The sequence below is a fragment of the Otolemur garnettii genome, unplaced genomic scaffold, assembly GCF_000181295.1.
Source record: "Otolemur garnettii isolate 467f Iridium unplaced genomic scaffold, OtoGar3 scaffold00211, whole genome shotgun sequence".
NCBI classification, from domain to species: domain Eukaryota; kingdom Metazoa; phylum Chordata; class Mammalia; order Primates; family Galagidae; genus Otolemur; species Otolemur garnettii.
This window is the reverse complement of record NW_003852606.1, coordinates 1,999,321-2,015,340: the sequence shown is the minus strand read 5'-3', so window position 1 is coordinate 2,015,340 and position 16,020 is coordinate 1,999,321. Positions and strand designations below refer to the sequence as shown.

Below are 16,020 nucleotides of genomic sequence, written 5' to 3'. Positions count from 1 at the left end.
AAAAAAAAAAAAAATTAAAAAAAAAAAAAAGCTAATGGCAGGATAGGCGCAAATCTCTATGCAGGGGCCTGGATCAGAGCTTGGTATACAGTAGGCACTCAGTCTATAGTGACTTGAACCATCACTGTCATGTGGAAGTTAATATTTGAGCTGTAGCAATGCCAAAGGGCCTTTCTGATAGCCCCATGTGAAGATCAGACCATACCTGTCCCTGATAGTCAGGCCTGACAGCTGGACTATATCCCGGGGCACTGGGGAGCCATGGAAGAATTGGGAGCTGGGATAGCAGGGTTGGTGTGGGTATGCAGAATGAGTTTGATGAGGAAGGAGATTGGAGGCAGAGAGGTTGGGGAGCAGGCTAGGCTGAGGGTCCAAGAAGGAGAGGACACAGCCTGAGCCAGTGCTAAGGCTGTGGGGACACAGAGAAGGGAATGTGGCAGGGAGGACGGTGAAGGCAGGAAGGCCAGGGCTAATGACAGGGGCGGGGGCTTGGGTGAGGGGAACAACCAGGGAAGGCAGGCCCAGGAGTCTGGCCCTGTGAATGGATGAATCATGGGGACTCCTTGAGACAGAGCCCCAGGGGAGCAGGAGGTTTGAGGCACTGACCAGCCAATGTCTGTTTCTAACTTGAACAAGGTGCCAAACTGGCCTCTGTCCCCACTCTACCCTGGCCCTCCCACCCATGGAACCCTCTGACAACCCTTGAGCTGTAGTCTAGTCTCTCAGCTTAGAAATGGGAAGATAAAGAGGCACAGTCCCCCAGTCAACCCTGGGTTGGAACCAGGACATCCAGACTCTGGGTCCTGTGCTCCTTCCTGGGTCAGGTGCCCACCCCTTGCTGATGCCTCTCCCCTAACCCCCACCCAGGACTTTCGAAGCTCTGTGCAGCACATCTGTGAATTTCTGGGACGGCCACTGAGCGAGGAGGCACTGGACTCCGTTGTGGCACACTCAACCTTCGGTGTCATGAAGGCCAACACCATGTCCAACTATACACTGCTGCCCCCCAGCCTGCTGGACCACCGCCATGGGGCCTTCCTTCGGAAAGGTGTGGAGCCCACTAGGTCACTACCTGGCTATGTGACAAGGGCCAGTTACTTAACCTTGGTGGGCCTCAGTGTCTCCAACTATAACAAGGTCACTGTGGACTCAGGGTTCACTCCACATACAGGGCTTAGCACCAACTGGACACATGTGCCTGCCATTTAAGGTTTTCCTTGTCCATCCAGAGAGCTCACACCTGCAATCCTAGCACTTTGGGAGGCCAAGGCTGGAGGATCACTTGAGCTCAGGAGTTTGAGTCCGGCTTAAGCAAGAGTGATACCCTGTCTCCACTAAAATAGAAAAATTAGCCAAGCTACTCAGAAGGCTGAGTGAGGAAGGATGATCACTTGGGCCCAGGAATTTGAAGTTGCTGTGACGTATGATGATGCCCTGGCACTCTACCCAGGGTGTGACAGAGTGAGTCTCCATCACAAAAAAAGGGGGGGGGGCCACAGTTCTGGGTGCAGTGGCTCATGCCTGTAATCCCCAGGCTTTGGGAGGCCAAGGCAGGAGTATCGCTTGAGCCCAGGAATTTGAGACTACCCTGAGCAAGATAGTGAGACCCTAACTCTATTTTTTTTTTGAGAAGGAGCCTCAAGCTATCCCCCTGGGTAGAGTGCCATGGCATCACAGCTCATAGCAACCTCCAACTTCTGGGCTCAAGCGAGTCTCCTGCCTCAGTCTCCCAAATAGCTGGGACCACAGGCACCCACCACAACGCCCAGCCATTGTTTAGTTGCAGCCATGATTGTTGTTTGGCGTGCCTGGGCTGGGGATTCGAACCCACCACCTTAGGTGTATGTGGCTGGCGCCGAGACCCTAACGCTAAAAAAAAGAAAAAAAGAAAGCCACAAACTTTGTGGTTCAAAACAACATGGTATTTTTTTTATACTTCTGGAGGTCAAAAGTTGGACATCAGTCTCAATGGGTTAAAATTAAGGTGTCAAAAGGAACATTTTCCTTCCAGAAGCTAAAGGAGACGCCCTGCATTTTCAGTTTCTGACCCACCTGGAGTCCAGGGCCTGGGGCCTCTTCCTCAGTCTGCAAAGCATCTTCTAATCCCTGACACTGGTTCTCCTGCCTCCCTCTTATGAGAACCCTTGTGATGTCACTGGGCCTGGACAATCCAGGCCAACCTCCTCCTCTAAAGATCTTTAGCTTAATCATGCTAAATCTAAATCTGCTAAATCCTTTTGGCCATGTCAGGTCACACATTCACAGGTTCTGGGATTAGCATGTGGAAGCAGAGGGGCTTGATACTCAGCCCACCACTGGGAGCCCCTCCCCAGGACTTCCCTGAGAGTGTCATGTAGTGTCTGGCATGAGCATTTGTTAAGTACCACTGGCCCAGGTTTCCAGGTGATGATGCCCCAGATGGATGCTGGGTGATAAGACTGGGTCTGGGAGGATCTCTATGCTCGCCCAGGGCACACAGCTGGGAACTAGCTCACTGGCATGAGGGTATCCATGCAGCCTGGCACCCGGGGCCTGTGGGGAGACTAGTCATGGAGGTGGTGCAAGGCGTCTGGGAGCCCTAAGTGAGGAAGCCCTGTCCTAGCAGGGGATGTTAGGGAGTGGTCACAGAGAAGGTGACCTGAGAAAAATACTGAGGGAATGAAGTGGTGAAGGATAAGAGGACTGGTTCGGTGCCTGTGGCTCAAGTGGCTAAGACGCCAGCCACATACACCGAAGGTGGCGGGTTCGAATCCAGCCCAGGCCCGCCAAACAATGACGGCTGCAACCAAAAAATAGCCGGGCCAGGAGACTCACTTGAGCCCAGGAGTTGAAGGTTGCTGTGAGCTGTGATGCCACAGCACTCTACCCAGTGGGACAGCTTGAGGCTCTGTCTCAAAAAAAAAAAAAAAAGGATAAGAGGACTGGCAAAAGGTCTGCTGGAGCCAGGCATGGTGGTTCATGCCAGTAATTCTAGCACTCTAGGGAGGGCGAAGCAGGTGGATTGCTTGAGCTCAGGGGTTTGAGACCAGCCTGAGCAAAAGCAAGACCCCATCTCTTAAAAAAAACTAGTTGGGCATTGTGGCGGGTGTCTGTAGTCCTAGCTACTCCAGAGACTGAGACAAGAGGATCTCTTGAGCCCAGGAGTTTGAGGTTGCTATGAGCTAGGCTGATGCCATGGCACTCTACTGAGGGCAACAAACTGAGACTCTGTCTCAAAGAAAAAGAAAAAAAGAGGTGTACTTGGGAGTGAAGAGGGAGTCAGGGTTGGGAAGGGGTGAGAATGATGCCAGGACTCAGGCCAGGTCAAGGTGGAGTCATCACAGGTGGCAAAGGGGGCAAAATGGAAGTGGAGGGAGAGGGAGGCAGGAATGTGTGTGCTTCTGGCAAAGGCCAGGAAGTGGGGTGCTGGGTGGGGATGATGCTCACCCGTGTCCCTCCCCTCTCCAGGGGTCTCTGGTGACTGGAAGAACCACTTCACGGTAGCACAGAGCGAAGCCTTCAATCGGGTCTACCGTGAGAAGATGCAGGGAATGCCAACCTTCCCCTGGGACAAGGAACCCAACGACGATGAGGATAGCCAGGACCCAGAGCCTGAGCCCAAGCCCAAGCCCAGCCCCATACCCAGCTCCAAGTCCAACCAGGCCTCGGAGTCTTCCCACCAGTGACCCTGAGAATAAACACTCTGTTCCAGCCCTGGCTCCTTGATGCTCTGTGGAGGTGGCATTGGGGTCAGGGGGGTAGGAGCTGGGGTGGGGACCCCATAGTCTCACTGGGGGCCTCTTCCTGATAGGGCACCATGGCTAGAGATCAGGAGCCCCACCCAGAGACAAAGGTGCTATGGGAGCCCAGCCCTGGGCATCTGACTTCCTAGCAAGAAGGCTGGGCCAACTCCCAGGTCTGAGGGAAGCGGTGCTGGGACACTCGCAGTCCAAGGGAGAAGGGGCTGGGACCCCTGGGACCAGGGGAGGGGGGACCGAGGACTCCCAAGTAAGGGAGGGGGCAGGGTCTGGGGGCCCAAACTCTTGGTTTGTTGGTCAGGCTGGTCATTTTCATGGCAAATGCATACTTTTGGCATGAAGCAGTTTATTCTGAGAAGAAGGAAAGAGAAGCTCCTGCAGACCCACCTTCTTAGCACCCACAAAAAGTTCCACTGGCTACCCAGTCCCCCACCATGGCCCATCCCCCACCAGTTATGTCCCCACAAGTTTGCAGCCCCTCTGTTAAGTAAGCTCCTTGACTCAGTTTACCCAGCTCCAGAACATGGTGGGCACCATGAGTTTTGTCCTAGGGTTCCACATTGTAACTGCACAAGATTCCAGCAGAGGATGGGCACTCAGCCAGGCCTCTCCTCAGAGAAGTCTTGACCCCCCAGTAGGACATGGGCTGTTTGGGATCCACAGCTGGTGGAGACTTCCTGCCCATTTTCCATTTTCTGGACTGTGACACTGAGGTCCAGGATGGGCACTGTGTTTGCCCAAGTTCTAGAACAAGTGGGAAAAACCTTTCCATTTCCCAGATAAAGAGGCCAGAGTCCTTGCTCAAGGCCCAACAATAAGGCCAAGGCTGGGACACTGAACTGACTCATCATCCAGCTCTCCTCTGGTGGGCAGCCAGATTTGGCTTGGGCTCCTATCAGGGTTGCCCCCCAGGTCCTGTGAAGGAAGCCCAGTCTGGCTGCTGGATGCCTCTGGCCTCTGGGGGTTTGGATGCAGCATCTTCACCAAACCTCCTTTGGGCTGGGGACAGATAGCAGAAGTGGCGGGCAGGGATGAAGGGCAGAGGACCGCCCCAGGGCTGGGACCAGGCCAGAGGGAGCGGACGGGAGTCAGCCTCAGCCCAGGGGCCCCCTCCAGTGCCCCGCTGCCTCATCAGGGCCTTGGCTGGGGTGTCCTTGGAGCCCCAAGACTTCTGAAGCTGTGGAAGGAAAGAGAGAGGTGAGAGGAGAGTCCTGTGGGGCCTCAGGGGTGGGAGTGTGGGTTGAAAGCACATAGAGTGATAGAGTGGGCAAGAAAGCTGGAGAGAAAGGATGTAAGACAGAAGGGAGAGAAGAGAGAGGTAAGGAGGTGAGAGATGGAGAGGTAAGGGAGGAGGTTAGAAGAGAGGAAATGGGGTGGGGAGGAGAAAGAGGGGAGAGAAGTGAGAGGAGAGAAGAGAGGAGGTGAAAGGGGAGGGAGGAGGAAAGGTAGGGAAGAGGTGAGATGGGAGGAGAGTTTCAGAGGAGGGAGGCAGGGGAGGAGAATGGGGCCAGAAAACTCTGAAGGGAGATGAAAACCTGAGCCTCCAGAACCTGGAGGGAAGTGAGAGAGGTGGCCTGCGACCCCCAAACCTACAGAGGCAGGGAGGATCCATGTTCCCACCTGTAGCTGGGAGGAACCGGAAGCAGCTGGCAGCTACCTGGGGAGGAGCAAATATTTGCCCAGGGAGGGGAAGCCAGGTGAGGGTGGCTCAGGAGCAGGTGCAGGCAAGGACCTTGCCCCTACCCATCCCCCCAGGGAGCTGGTGTCTTCCCTACCTGGGACCAGGAAGGCAGTTCTCTGGAATTTCTCACTCACCCTCAGGATGAGTCCTACTTAGCAATGGGGAGACTGAGGCTGCTAGGGGACACAGCTCACAGAGAACTGTACCCTGGTTGGCCTGCATCCTGGCAAGTCCACCTGTTTCCCCCACATGGCTCTGCTCTTGCCCTTGCAATAGCCCACTTTACAACTGATGAAACTGAGACTAGGAGAGAAAAAATCAACCTGCCAGGGACACCCCCTGCCCACAAAGTGAACTAGAACAGGCTCTGCCAGAACCCCTTCTCTAAACAGATGGGGAAGTGGGCATAGGAGATCCCATTGAGCTCTCCCTAATCCTCTCCCACTCCCCAACACCCTCATGGCACTCAAATCTGGGGAGCAGGGCATTTAAATGCAGCCAGGGTCGAGTTCCAATCACTCTCTGACATTTCAGTTTCCCAATCTGTGAAACAGGTGGGTGGAGGACTGTAATAACACTTCACAGGGCTAAGGCAAAGGTTTTAACGCCCTCTGTGCAAGTGCTTGAGCTGGGGCCTGGCCCATGGCAAGATGCCTAGAAGAGAGACTGTGTCTACCTTGGGCATGTTACTTGGCCTCTTTTTTTTTTTTTTTTTTTTTTGCAGTTTTTGGCCTGGGCTGGGTTTGAACCCACCACCTCCAGTATATGGGGCTGGTGCCTTACTCCTTTCAGCCACAGGCACCACCCAACTTGGCCTCTTTAAGCCTCTGCTTCCCCATCCATAAACATGGGCATAATAAGAGGGTGGCCTCCTAGCCCAGAATGAGGATGTGATGAAGTAAATTAAAATAAATTCCACAAGGGGAATTTATTATTACAATCATTTTCTTTCACTTATCCTCATGGAATTCCTCCTCCTAACCAAACCGAGACTGAACAGACCTCAGCCCCATGCCATCCCTCACATGCCTGTCCAGCACACAGTGGAGGTACAGGAAGTGGAGGCGCAGCTGTGAATTTCAGAAAGCAGGCCCTCAGCTTCCTACTCTCATGGCTGCTCTCATGGTGGAGAGCAGAGCCCCCATGGGAGCACCACTGTATGACTGTGGGCAAGTGCCTGACCTTTCTGGGCATAAGCTGCCTCCATTTTCTTCTGGCAGCAGCCACCAGATCTTACCTTGTCATCATCGCTGGAGCCGGACAGCTGGGACAGGCGGCTCAGGTCCCATAGGGAGCGACTGGGCCGGGCTGCGGGGCCGCTGGTGGGCCGGGCATGTTGAATGTTCCTTAAGATGTCACTGAGTGCTGGGCCTGGAGGTGCGGGAAACTCCTTCCTGTCCCCCTTGAAGATGCGGCAGGCAGCCAGGCGATGGGCCAGAGGGCCATCAGGTGGTGGGGGTGACGCAGGGGCCACAGACCGGCGGCGGGACACATGATGTGGGCTGCGGGGCAGCTGCAGGCCCCCCAAGACACTGCCCATGGGGCCCTGAGTGGATGCAGGTGGGAGAGGCCAAGAGGCTGCATACAGCGTCCGGAATTCAAGGCTGAAGGCATCAACTATTTCACCCGTCAGCAGAGTCACCAGGCCTCGGTGAAGGCGTGCATCACTCCACGTGAAGCTGGTGGCCACAGAGTGTGGGGGGGAGAGGTCAGGGTTTCTGCGAAGCCCCAGAGGCCCAACCTAGTCCCCAGATGGATCCTGGGGCAGGCTGCCTGACCTCAGGCAAGTGCTGACCTCTTGAGCCTCAGCTTCTCCCTCCGTAAAATGCGAACAACAGAAGTACCTTCCCCCGAGAGTTGACGTAAGGACATGATTTAAGATACTTTTATCAGCTGGGTGTGATGGTTCAAGCCTCTAATGCTAGAACTGTGAGAGGTCAAGGTGCGTGGATCTCTTGAGCTCAGGAGTTAGCCTGAGCAAGAGTGAGACCCCCATCTCTACAAAAAATAGCAAAACTAACCAGGCATTTTGGGAGGTGCCTATAGTCCCACCTACTTGGGAAGCTGAGGCAGGAGGATCGCTGGAGCCCAACAGTTTGAGGTTGCTGTGACCCAGGGTCACAGAGTAAGACTCTGTCTCCCCCCCCGCCCCACCCCGCCACCGCAAAAAAAAAAAACTTGTCATCATCTGGAATCAGACCACAGTTCAGACCTGGATTCTGCCCAGTCCTCACCAAGGCTTGCCTCAGTACCTTAGTTTCCTTCTCTAGAAAGAGATAGGGTTAGTTTCCTAATAGTCATAGGAACTAAGACTCTGCTATCCTCAGACTTTTGGGGTGGAGGAAGATTCTGCTATTTCCTAGAATGACTGCCATTTATTAAGCACTTGCTGTGTGCCAAATTCTGGCCATTCCCACCCTGTGCCTCAGTTTTCTCACCTGTGATATGGAGCTAAAACACAGGAAGGTTCAAATGGGAGCAAACTCTCTGCATGTAGAGGAGCTACAAGCTTTGCCTTTTTGTCCCTGTTACCACTGTGATTTAAAGCATTGAGCATAGATCTTAGCTCATACATCTTTGGTAAGTGCTCAGTAAATGTTCCATTCTCTCCCAGTTTCTTTGGGACTGAATGTACCCAAGCCTTAATCCTGGCTCAAGGACTTCAGACACATCACTCTCCCTTCCTGAGCCTCAGTTTGTCCATCTGGAAAACAGGGTTGCCATGGAAAGTGTGAGGCTGAAGTCAAGCCCTCAGAAGGGAGGCATACAAGAGAGTGTGCAAGGGAGGCACACAAGAGTGTACAAGCTCTCAGCCCGCATCGTTGGTGTTGTTCAGAGCATCTTTACCTTGGCAGGGTGGCAGAGTCATCTGGATTGTGACATCCCTCCTCCCACCTATGACCTCACCCCCCAGAGTGGCCAGTGGGAACTCTGAAGGATCTGTGAGGTCATCTCATTCCACTCTACAAGACTGTTGTTGGGCAGCGGCTGCTGGCTTAACTCCACCTCAAGGACTCCAAAAAGGACACAGAGCATTGGGAACTGAGGACATTCCATGTGCTGACCTTGGGAGGCCAGAATACGGGGCAAAAGTTGTGTGGCAGGGGGTTTCAGGAAGTCACTCATTCAGCAGTTCCGGGAGGTCCAGGAAGCCCAAGGCCTGGCTCAGGCACTATCTCTGCCACCAGGCCACCATGGTCCTTGGCTGGCTGCTGCTTCTGGTGATGGTTCTGCCCCCAGGCACGATGGGTATCAAGGACTGCATCTACTGTGAGCCAACTGATTCCCAGTACTGTGCCGGCACCCGCATGCGCTGTGGCGACGATGAGGACTGTTTCATAGGCCATGGGGTTGCCCAAGGCACTGGTCCAATCATCAGCAAGGGCTGTGTGCAGGCCACTAAATGTGGCCGGGAGGAACCTGTCACCTACAAGGGCGTCACCTACACCCTCGCCTCCAAGTGCTGTACTGGCAACCTGTGTAACAATGCCCCTGGCCCTGCAGGCAGTCGGACAGCAGGGACTGTTGTCGGTCTGGTGCTGGGGCTGGGCTTGCTGCTTCCTCAACATTTGCTGTGACCAACAGGGAGGGCAGGGCCTGGGACTGGTCTCTCAGCTCCACTGTTCCTTGTGCCCCCCCTTCCCCCATTAAATGGCCAGAGGCCCTGGACAACCTCTTGTGGCCCTAGCTTCATCCATTCTGGGGCTGTCCACCAGGAGCCCAGTGCTTGGTGAAGCATACTCAGGCCTGATTTAACAGTGGGGGACACTAATGTATTTCATTGGTTCTTAGATGCAGAGCTTTCCACATTTTGATCAGGATGTTTCTTTCCACAGGTTGTACCTTAGAGTTGATGAAATATGGTAAAAAGCAAACAAACAAAAAATATATATATATATATATATAAGATAATAATTATAATAAATGACAGCTGAGACATTTATGGAGCACTTCTTATGTTACGTGCCAGGCACCATCATCCCACCGAATCCTCACGGGAAGCTGGGAAGGTAGATACTCTCCAAAATATTCCAGTCCTTGGCAGGGCTCAGTAGCTCATGCCTGTAATCCTAGTATTCTGGGAGGCTGAGGTGGGTGGATTTCTTGAGCTCAGGAGTTCAAGACCAGCCTGAGCAAGAGTGAGACCCTGTCTCTACTAAAAATGGAAAAAAAACTAGCTAGGCATCATGAAGGGTGCCTGTAGTCCCAGCTACTTGGGAGGCTGAGGCAGAAGGATTACTCAAGCCCAAGAGTTTGAGGTTGCTGTGAGTTATGATGCCACAGCACTCTCTTCTGAGACTCTGTCTCAAAAAACAAAAAAACTTCCCAAAATAATCCAGTCTTAACCACTAGCAGTTCTCAGAGTGTGGTCCTCAGACTGGCAGTATCAGTATCACTTGTGAACTCCCAACAAATGCCAATTCTTGGGCTCTGTCCTAGACTCCATGAATGGGCATGAGGCCCCACAGCTGTGTTCTAATAAGTCCCCTGGTGGTTCTGGTGCACACTCGAGGTTGAAGTGCTCGAGTACTTCACCTCTCAGCTGGCCACCTCTGCTCTCTAGGGCACATCGGGCAATGTCTGGAGACTTTGGGGGTTGTCATAATTGTCAGAGAGGGTTGTGGCAGGTGGGGGATGTGATGCAACCATCTTGTAGGCTGAGGCTGTATTCAGCCTCACTGTATTCACTGTCCCACTGTGCATACAGTGGCCCCCATGACAAACAAACATTCAGTCCAAAATGTCTGTTGAGAAACCTTCTCCTAGAGGCACTAACCAAATCAGCCCATTCTCTAGAAGGGGAAACTGAGGCATAGACAGGTAAAGTATGTTGCCCAAGTCACACAGTAACTGGTGGAACCAGGATCTGAATCCAGGCCATCTAGCCCCAGAGTCCATGCCCCCAACTCCCCACAGTGCTGTGACCCAGTGAGGTAGATGATGTTATTAACTGCACCTTCCAGAGGGGGAAACTGACATTGAGAGTGGGGGAGGAACCAGCTCAGTATCAGAGGGTGTAGCTGAGCTAGGGTTTGGGGTCAATTGGATCCCAAGGAAAGGAAAGAAGGAATGTGAGCCCTGTGGGCCAGGACATTTGCACACTGGCTCTTACTTTTTTTACACTCAGGTAAAGTTACTAACACAGGCAGAACTCTGACTCCAATTCAGGTCCTCCTGGTTTTGAATCCTCCTATCCCCAAATTGTGGCCCCAGTTTTCCACATGAGGAAACACAGGTCAGAGAGAAAAACTTTCCTAAGGCCACCATGGGCCAGCAGCAAGCCTGGCTTCCACCTCAAGTCCACTCTGCCTCATAGTACCTCCTCACTAGAAAAGGGCGATTTGGACCCATTTTACAGATGAGTAAAGAGAGGCTAGGAGAGAGAGTGGCAGCTGTTCTCTGAGCACACTGAGGGGGGCTGGGTACAGAATCCTGGGCAGCATTATAGGGGGCCATACCTGTAGGATCCTGAGATGACCCTGTCACCATCAAGCAGCACAAACTTCTCCCGCATGTTGCCTCTCACCTGCCGTCGCCAGCGGCTCTGGAAACTACAGCCCCCCACGATGCGGATGTCCAGGTTCTGGTGAGGAGTGGGTGAGGAGGGCACATCTTGCTCTGGGGTCTTTCCAGGCTGGTTCTAACTCAGTGACCAAAGACTCTGAAGAAGTGTCTGTCCCAGCTTCCCCAGAGCCTCAGGCATCTCTTAAAGATACCCCAAACTCAGTGGCTCAAGACCTCATGTGAACAACTGATCACCCCCCATCGGCATGGAGGTCAGATCTTGGGGACCATCTAGACTGGTATCCATCTCTACGATTCAGGACCCCCCAGGAGGGCTCACCCCCATGCCAGGGGACTCACGAGGCCCTCTGGCCTGGCCCTACCTCTGTGGCCCAAGGATTCAGCCCCAGCTGCTGGGCCAAGGCCAGGAAAGCAGCCAGCCGCTGGTGGTCCAGGAGCAGGTAGACAGGTACCCAGTGGCGTGTGGCAGCATCCACCAAGTCCAAAAGCAGGTCTGGGTCAGTGAAGACATCCATGACCACAGCCACCAGCTGGGAGTGAGGAGAGGGGATGCAGACATGTAGACAGAGCCTGGAGTTTGGGGACAATCAGGGGTCTGGGAGAGGGCTGACATTAGGGACTGGGCTGTGGTGCTTTGAGGGGCTCTGAGTTTAAGGGCCTGAACTCCCTGGGTTGTTTGAGGGGCAAAGAGGAGACAGTGCCCGTGCTTGGATGAGGAAGAGGGACCCTTCCTCAAAACCCCCAGCCCCTGACTTCTGGAAAATTGTCACTGTACATGTCTACATTGGGCTATGAGCTATGGCACTGAGGTCCCCAAATGTTCATGGCAGCCTGGCCCTGAGGTTAGAGGCCGGATGCCTTTGAAGGGCACTGTGGGTAAGCGATTGCACTTCTGGGTTGTCTGGAATGACTTGGTTGCTGGGGGTAGGAGGGGTGACCTGCTAGACCAGAGGCGAGCTTTGGGGACCCAGAGGTGCTGAAAACCCAGATCTTACAGGCGGAGTAAGTAGTGGTGACAAACCCTGACTCACTAGCCAGATGGCCTGGGTTCAAATCCCATCTTGGACACTTATAGGCAATAAATTTAACCATGCCTTGCCTCAGTGGCCTAATAGTCCCTCCCTCCCAGGGTCCTTGGGCATTATGCACATACACTGTTACTGAGACTGAGGAGATAAGAACCAGGGCTGCAGGGAGATGGAGACCCCAGCCTGGTGTGGAAGATAAAATGGATGATTGACACTGGTGAGGGGGTCATAATTAAGTTCAAGGGGCAGGGACAGCTAGGGGCTGTCCCTGAGAGGGACTTGAGAGGGAAGGATGAGATGTGGGATGTGGACATCTGGTCCTGGGGGGGCTGGAAAGTGTGGCCACCCGGGTGACAGGGGCCTAAGTCTTCGATGATATGAACTCAGGTCCTGAGGGTACTTATAAGTCTCGAGAGGGCAAGGTTGAGGATGCCAGGGTCCCTGTTCCAGGTCTAGGGAATGAACACTAAACTCCAGAGCACCCACCTTGTGGGCAGCCCGGATTTCCTGGCGCAACAGTCCCTTGATGGGTGGGTGGCCTTCTGCAGGGGGTTGGGTATAAAGCTGCGCCCGGGTGATGCCCTTCCAGGCTGAGTCCACTGGCCAGCCCAGGCGCAGGATGGGTGCTGGCTGCTCCGACTGCCCAGGCCAGTAGGTCAGGCTGCCCACATCCTCCTCAGTGATGGTGGCACCCTCTGCTGCCCAGATTGGGTCCTGCTTGGCTACTGTCCAGTCTTCAGCTGCCACTGCCAAGCCCTGGACTTCATCTTCACTCAGGAAGGGCTGCAGCCCCTCGTGCTGCACACATGCCTGGAATGCCTTTGCGCCCTCACTCAGCAGAGCCTCTAGTGCCAGCCGCTGGCCCTCAGAATATAACCAGCCAGGGCTGGCCTCAGTCAGAGGCAGCACCCCAGACCCAGACTCCACTCCTTCTAGCGCAGCCAACTGGGAGGCTGCCATTGGGGCCACTCAGGGGTGGTTCCCTGAGGGTCAGTCTGTCTTTGAGGGACAGATCATCTGGGGTCTCCTGACAGGCAGATTCTTATGTGGCCATCAGAGGCCTCCAGGGTGGCCCTGTAGAAGTCCAAATGGTTCCCTGTGGCTGTCCCTGGACTCACTGTCCTGATAATCAGACTACCCACAGGACTAACCACCTGATACCTCAGGCTCAGACCAACTCCCTGCTGTCTCCAGCTAACACCATGCCTGGCTGGCCAGCTCTGACCTTTCTGTTAGCTGGTCCTGCCGGTCAGGCTGACCTCCTGACACTGTCTCCAACTGTGTGACCCTTCCAGTCTGCTGATCATGAAGTGTTCCCATACCTTCCACTGTCCTGAACTTGGTCAGGCTGACTACCTACCTGCTCAGGCTGAAGACCCAGCTGACTGACCATTTCCATGCAACAGACTGGCTGTCTTCAACCACTCAAATGTCTCCTAACAAGGGGCTAGCCGATAGCAACACTGACTCTTCCACTGTCTGGCAAACGCCAGCTGCTTCTGTCTACTTATCTACCTGCAGGGTGGAGTGCCCAGCTGTCTCCTGAATTTGTTTGCCTGGAGCAACTGGCTCGCTGGCTCACTAGCTCTCACTGGCTGACCCTCCACAATGCCTGCCTTGGAGGAAGGAGCTCCAGCCTCAAGTCCCTCCCATCAATCAGGAACCCTGGTCCCAGGACCCACCAGCCTCCCTTGGGCTGCTGCAGTGGAGCGATGCACTTCATGGGGGGTTTCATTACTACAAGTCAAACCTGTGATCTTGACAGCCCATCTTGATTTCAAGGCACTAACCACCGTCCCCAGGTTGGCTGCCCGCTGCCTGTGTCCCAGCCCTTGGACCTGTTTGGAGTTGTCCTCTGATCTGTGCTCAGCCCTGGCCAAGCTGACCCTAGCCTAGATTTCTGCCTAAATCCTGCCAGCTGTCGGTCCACTTTTTGAACAGTAGGCCATTCTATATCCTGTCCTCCCTCCCAAGTCCCAGCTCCCCCTTTGAGGCTCCTAACCCAACCTCGGGGACTCTGGATCCCTGCAAACCAGTAGCTCCTCCTAATCTCAGCAACCCAGGCAGCTGCCTTCTTCCAGACCACAGCAAGACCTGCAAAAAGGAAAGAAGGAATAAGGCCAGGCCGGTGGCAGCAGGCCCCCATCTACACACACACCAGCTGCTTTGTCTGGGTCTCCATCTCCATTCTTCCTTCTCTTGCCTTTCCAGAGGACAGTGACTACCAGGCACTGGAAACCTTTTACTTCTCTGGCTCTTCTGGAAGTCCCTCTTGCCTTACTGATCATGCTGCAAGCAACCTGGGATCTGGAGAACTCAGCCCCTTGTGTCAACATAGGAGGGCCAACCCAGGTCTTTGGGAGGCAGGGGGTGTGGCTCCATGGAACACACATCCACTGGGCACTCACCCAGGAGTCTTACCACCCACCCCACCCATACTTCCTTGTCCATGCCCTGCCCACCCTCCCTAGCACCAGGGAAGGGTGCAGGGTCTTTTAAGGGATGAGGTGGGACTGAGTAGTAAACACCTGACACCTGGCTCTAAGGGAGGAGCCCACGTTTTGATGCCAAGAGTCAGGAAGAGTCTAACAGAGGTGGTGAGGGCCGGATTCCCCCACAAGCAAACCTACCAGAGGGTACTTTCAGTCCCTTGGAAACAAGGAAGCACAGCTGTTCCCAGAGGTTGGTCATCTCTGGTGCTGCCAGCAGTCCCCAAAGCATTCTCACCCACAGGAGTCAATCCCCCAACCTGTTGCCCAAAAAGCACACAGAAGGCCATCTGCATCCAAAATCTTTTTAATAAAACAGTAGGTTCCAGTGCTAGTTTTTGTAGCCTCGGCTGGCCCGTCGGCCTCTGGCACGCTCGAACTTCCGGCCCTTGGAACGGACATAGGGTCTGTGGGGAAAAGGAGATTAGGTGAGAGGGTACCTATTGTACAGTGGCAGGCAGTGATGCTTGGGCTAACTAAGTAGTGCAAGGACCCCCAAAAGGCACCTTGCTCAACTTGAGAAGGCTGTAGGCTGCTACAAAAGCTTGGCAGTGCAGGAAACCAAGATGCAAAGAAGGGCAGATAAAGTGCCCCCCAAGACCTGGAAAGTCCCAACTTGAGCACACAAGACCTGGGTAAAATGCAGGGCCCAGGCTCCCCCAAGCAAATGCCCACTCAGCCTGAGAGCCTACATTTCAATACTACCTGCCCACAGAGCCCAACACCACTCTGAGTTGAAGGAAAAACTGGGTAAGATGATGTGGAAAGCCATTATAGGGAGCCTGAGGCTGACTGGTATGAGGAAGAGAAGCAGCTGGAAGGGTGGATGAGCCTGGACCTGCAGGATGGGGTCCCAATACTCACTTGGTATGGCTGTGCGGGGTTCCTGGGGCCTTGCCGAAATGCCGGTATACCTCCCGGCCCTTGCGAGGACCTGGAGAAGGGAGAACTGGATCAGACAGAGACCTGGCCTTCAGCTCCTACAGGAAGCCACTCTCCAACTGGCCCTTACAGGGCTGAGAATGATTTGGGGTGGGAGATGGGTATATGAACTAGACACGAGAGGGTAAAGGACTGCCAGTAGCCACATAACTCCTCTGACCCCCCCCCTCCACTGAGAACCACTAAACATCACTCACCAGAAAGCAGGACGGTGCCACGGCCCTTGGGGGAGTCCAGGGCCAGCTGGTCGAAGGTGAGGATTTTGCCCCCAGCCTTGAGGATTCGGGTGCGGGCCCGGCTACTCACGCGCAAAGCACACACCTAGAGGGACATGGCAGATGGGGTTAAGAATCCCAGCCACAGAGGGGGTGCTGGGACCACCCACTGCCCAGCCCAGCAAAGTCCCAGCTGCTTGCTGGGTATGATTCCACCACTGTTTATTACCAGGAGCTCCTTGGTTAATAGCAGCTGCTCTTAACCCTTCAGGTCTAGAAACTCCTTTAAGACCACAACCCTGGCTCGGTGCCTGTGGCTCAAGCGGCTAAGGCGCCAGCCACATACACCTAAGGTGGCGGGTTCAAATCCCCAGCCCGGGCCCGCCAAACAACAATGATGGC

General features: G+C 54.3%; 4 protein-coding genes across 4 annotated transcripts in view; 2 read left to right on the top strand and 2 right to left on the bottom strand.

Moving 5' to 3' along the window:
- SULT2B1 (sulfotransferase family 2B member 1) overlaps positions 1-3,665 on the top strand; it is a 48,588-nt gene extending 44,923 nt beyond the window's left edge. Inside the window, exons 6-7 of the mRNA XM_003801560.1 lie at positions 868-1,048; positions 3,448-3,665. Coding sequence (XP_003801608.1) covers positions 868-1,048; positions 3,448-3,665 — 399 coding nt within the window. The remainder of the gene's footprint in view (positions 1-867; positions 1,049-3,447) is intronic.
- Positions 3,666-4,599: 934 nt separating this feature from the next.
- On the bottom strand, positions 4,600-12,932 carry FAM83E (family with sequence similarity 83 member E). Its single transcript, XM_003801523.2, has 5 exons — positions 12,459-12,932; positions 11,307-11,474; positions 10,878-11,002; positions 6,656-7,097; positions 4,600-4,914 (listed from the first exon to the last, which is right to left on the bottom strand). Exons 1-5 carry the CDS (start codon positions 12,930-12,932, stop codon positions 4,633-4,635), a joined length of 1,491 nt encoding a protein of 496 aa, XP_003801571.1. The 3' UTR covers positions 4,600-4,632.
- Positions 8,613-8,996, top strand: SPACA4 (sperm acrosome associated 4). Its single transcript, XM_012812502.1, has one exon. It carries the CDS (start codon positions 8,613-8,615, stop codon positions 8,994-8,996), a length of 384 nt encoding a protein of 127 aa, XP_012667956.1.
- A 1,820-nt stretch (positions 12,933-14,752) lies between the features above and the next one.
- The window catches only part of RPL18 (ribosomal protein L18), a 3,803-nt gene continuing 2,535 nt past the window's right edge, over positions 14,753-16,020 (bottom strand). Inside the window, exons 5-7 of the mRNA XM_003801522.3 lie at positions 15,601-15,724; positions 15,326-15,395; positions 14,753-14,868 (exon numbers count right to left, since the gene is read on the bottom strand). Coding sequence (XP_003801570.1) covers positions 14,793-14,868; positions 15,326-15,395; positions 15,601-15,724 — 270 coding nt within the window. The 3' untranslated portion in view covers positions 14,753-14,792. The remainder of the gene's footprint in view (positions 14,869-15,325; positions 15,396-15,600; positions 15,725-16,020) is intronic.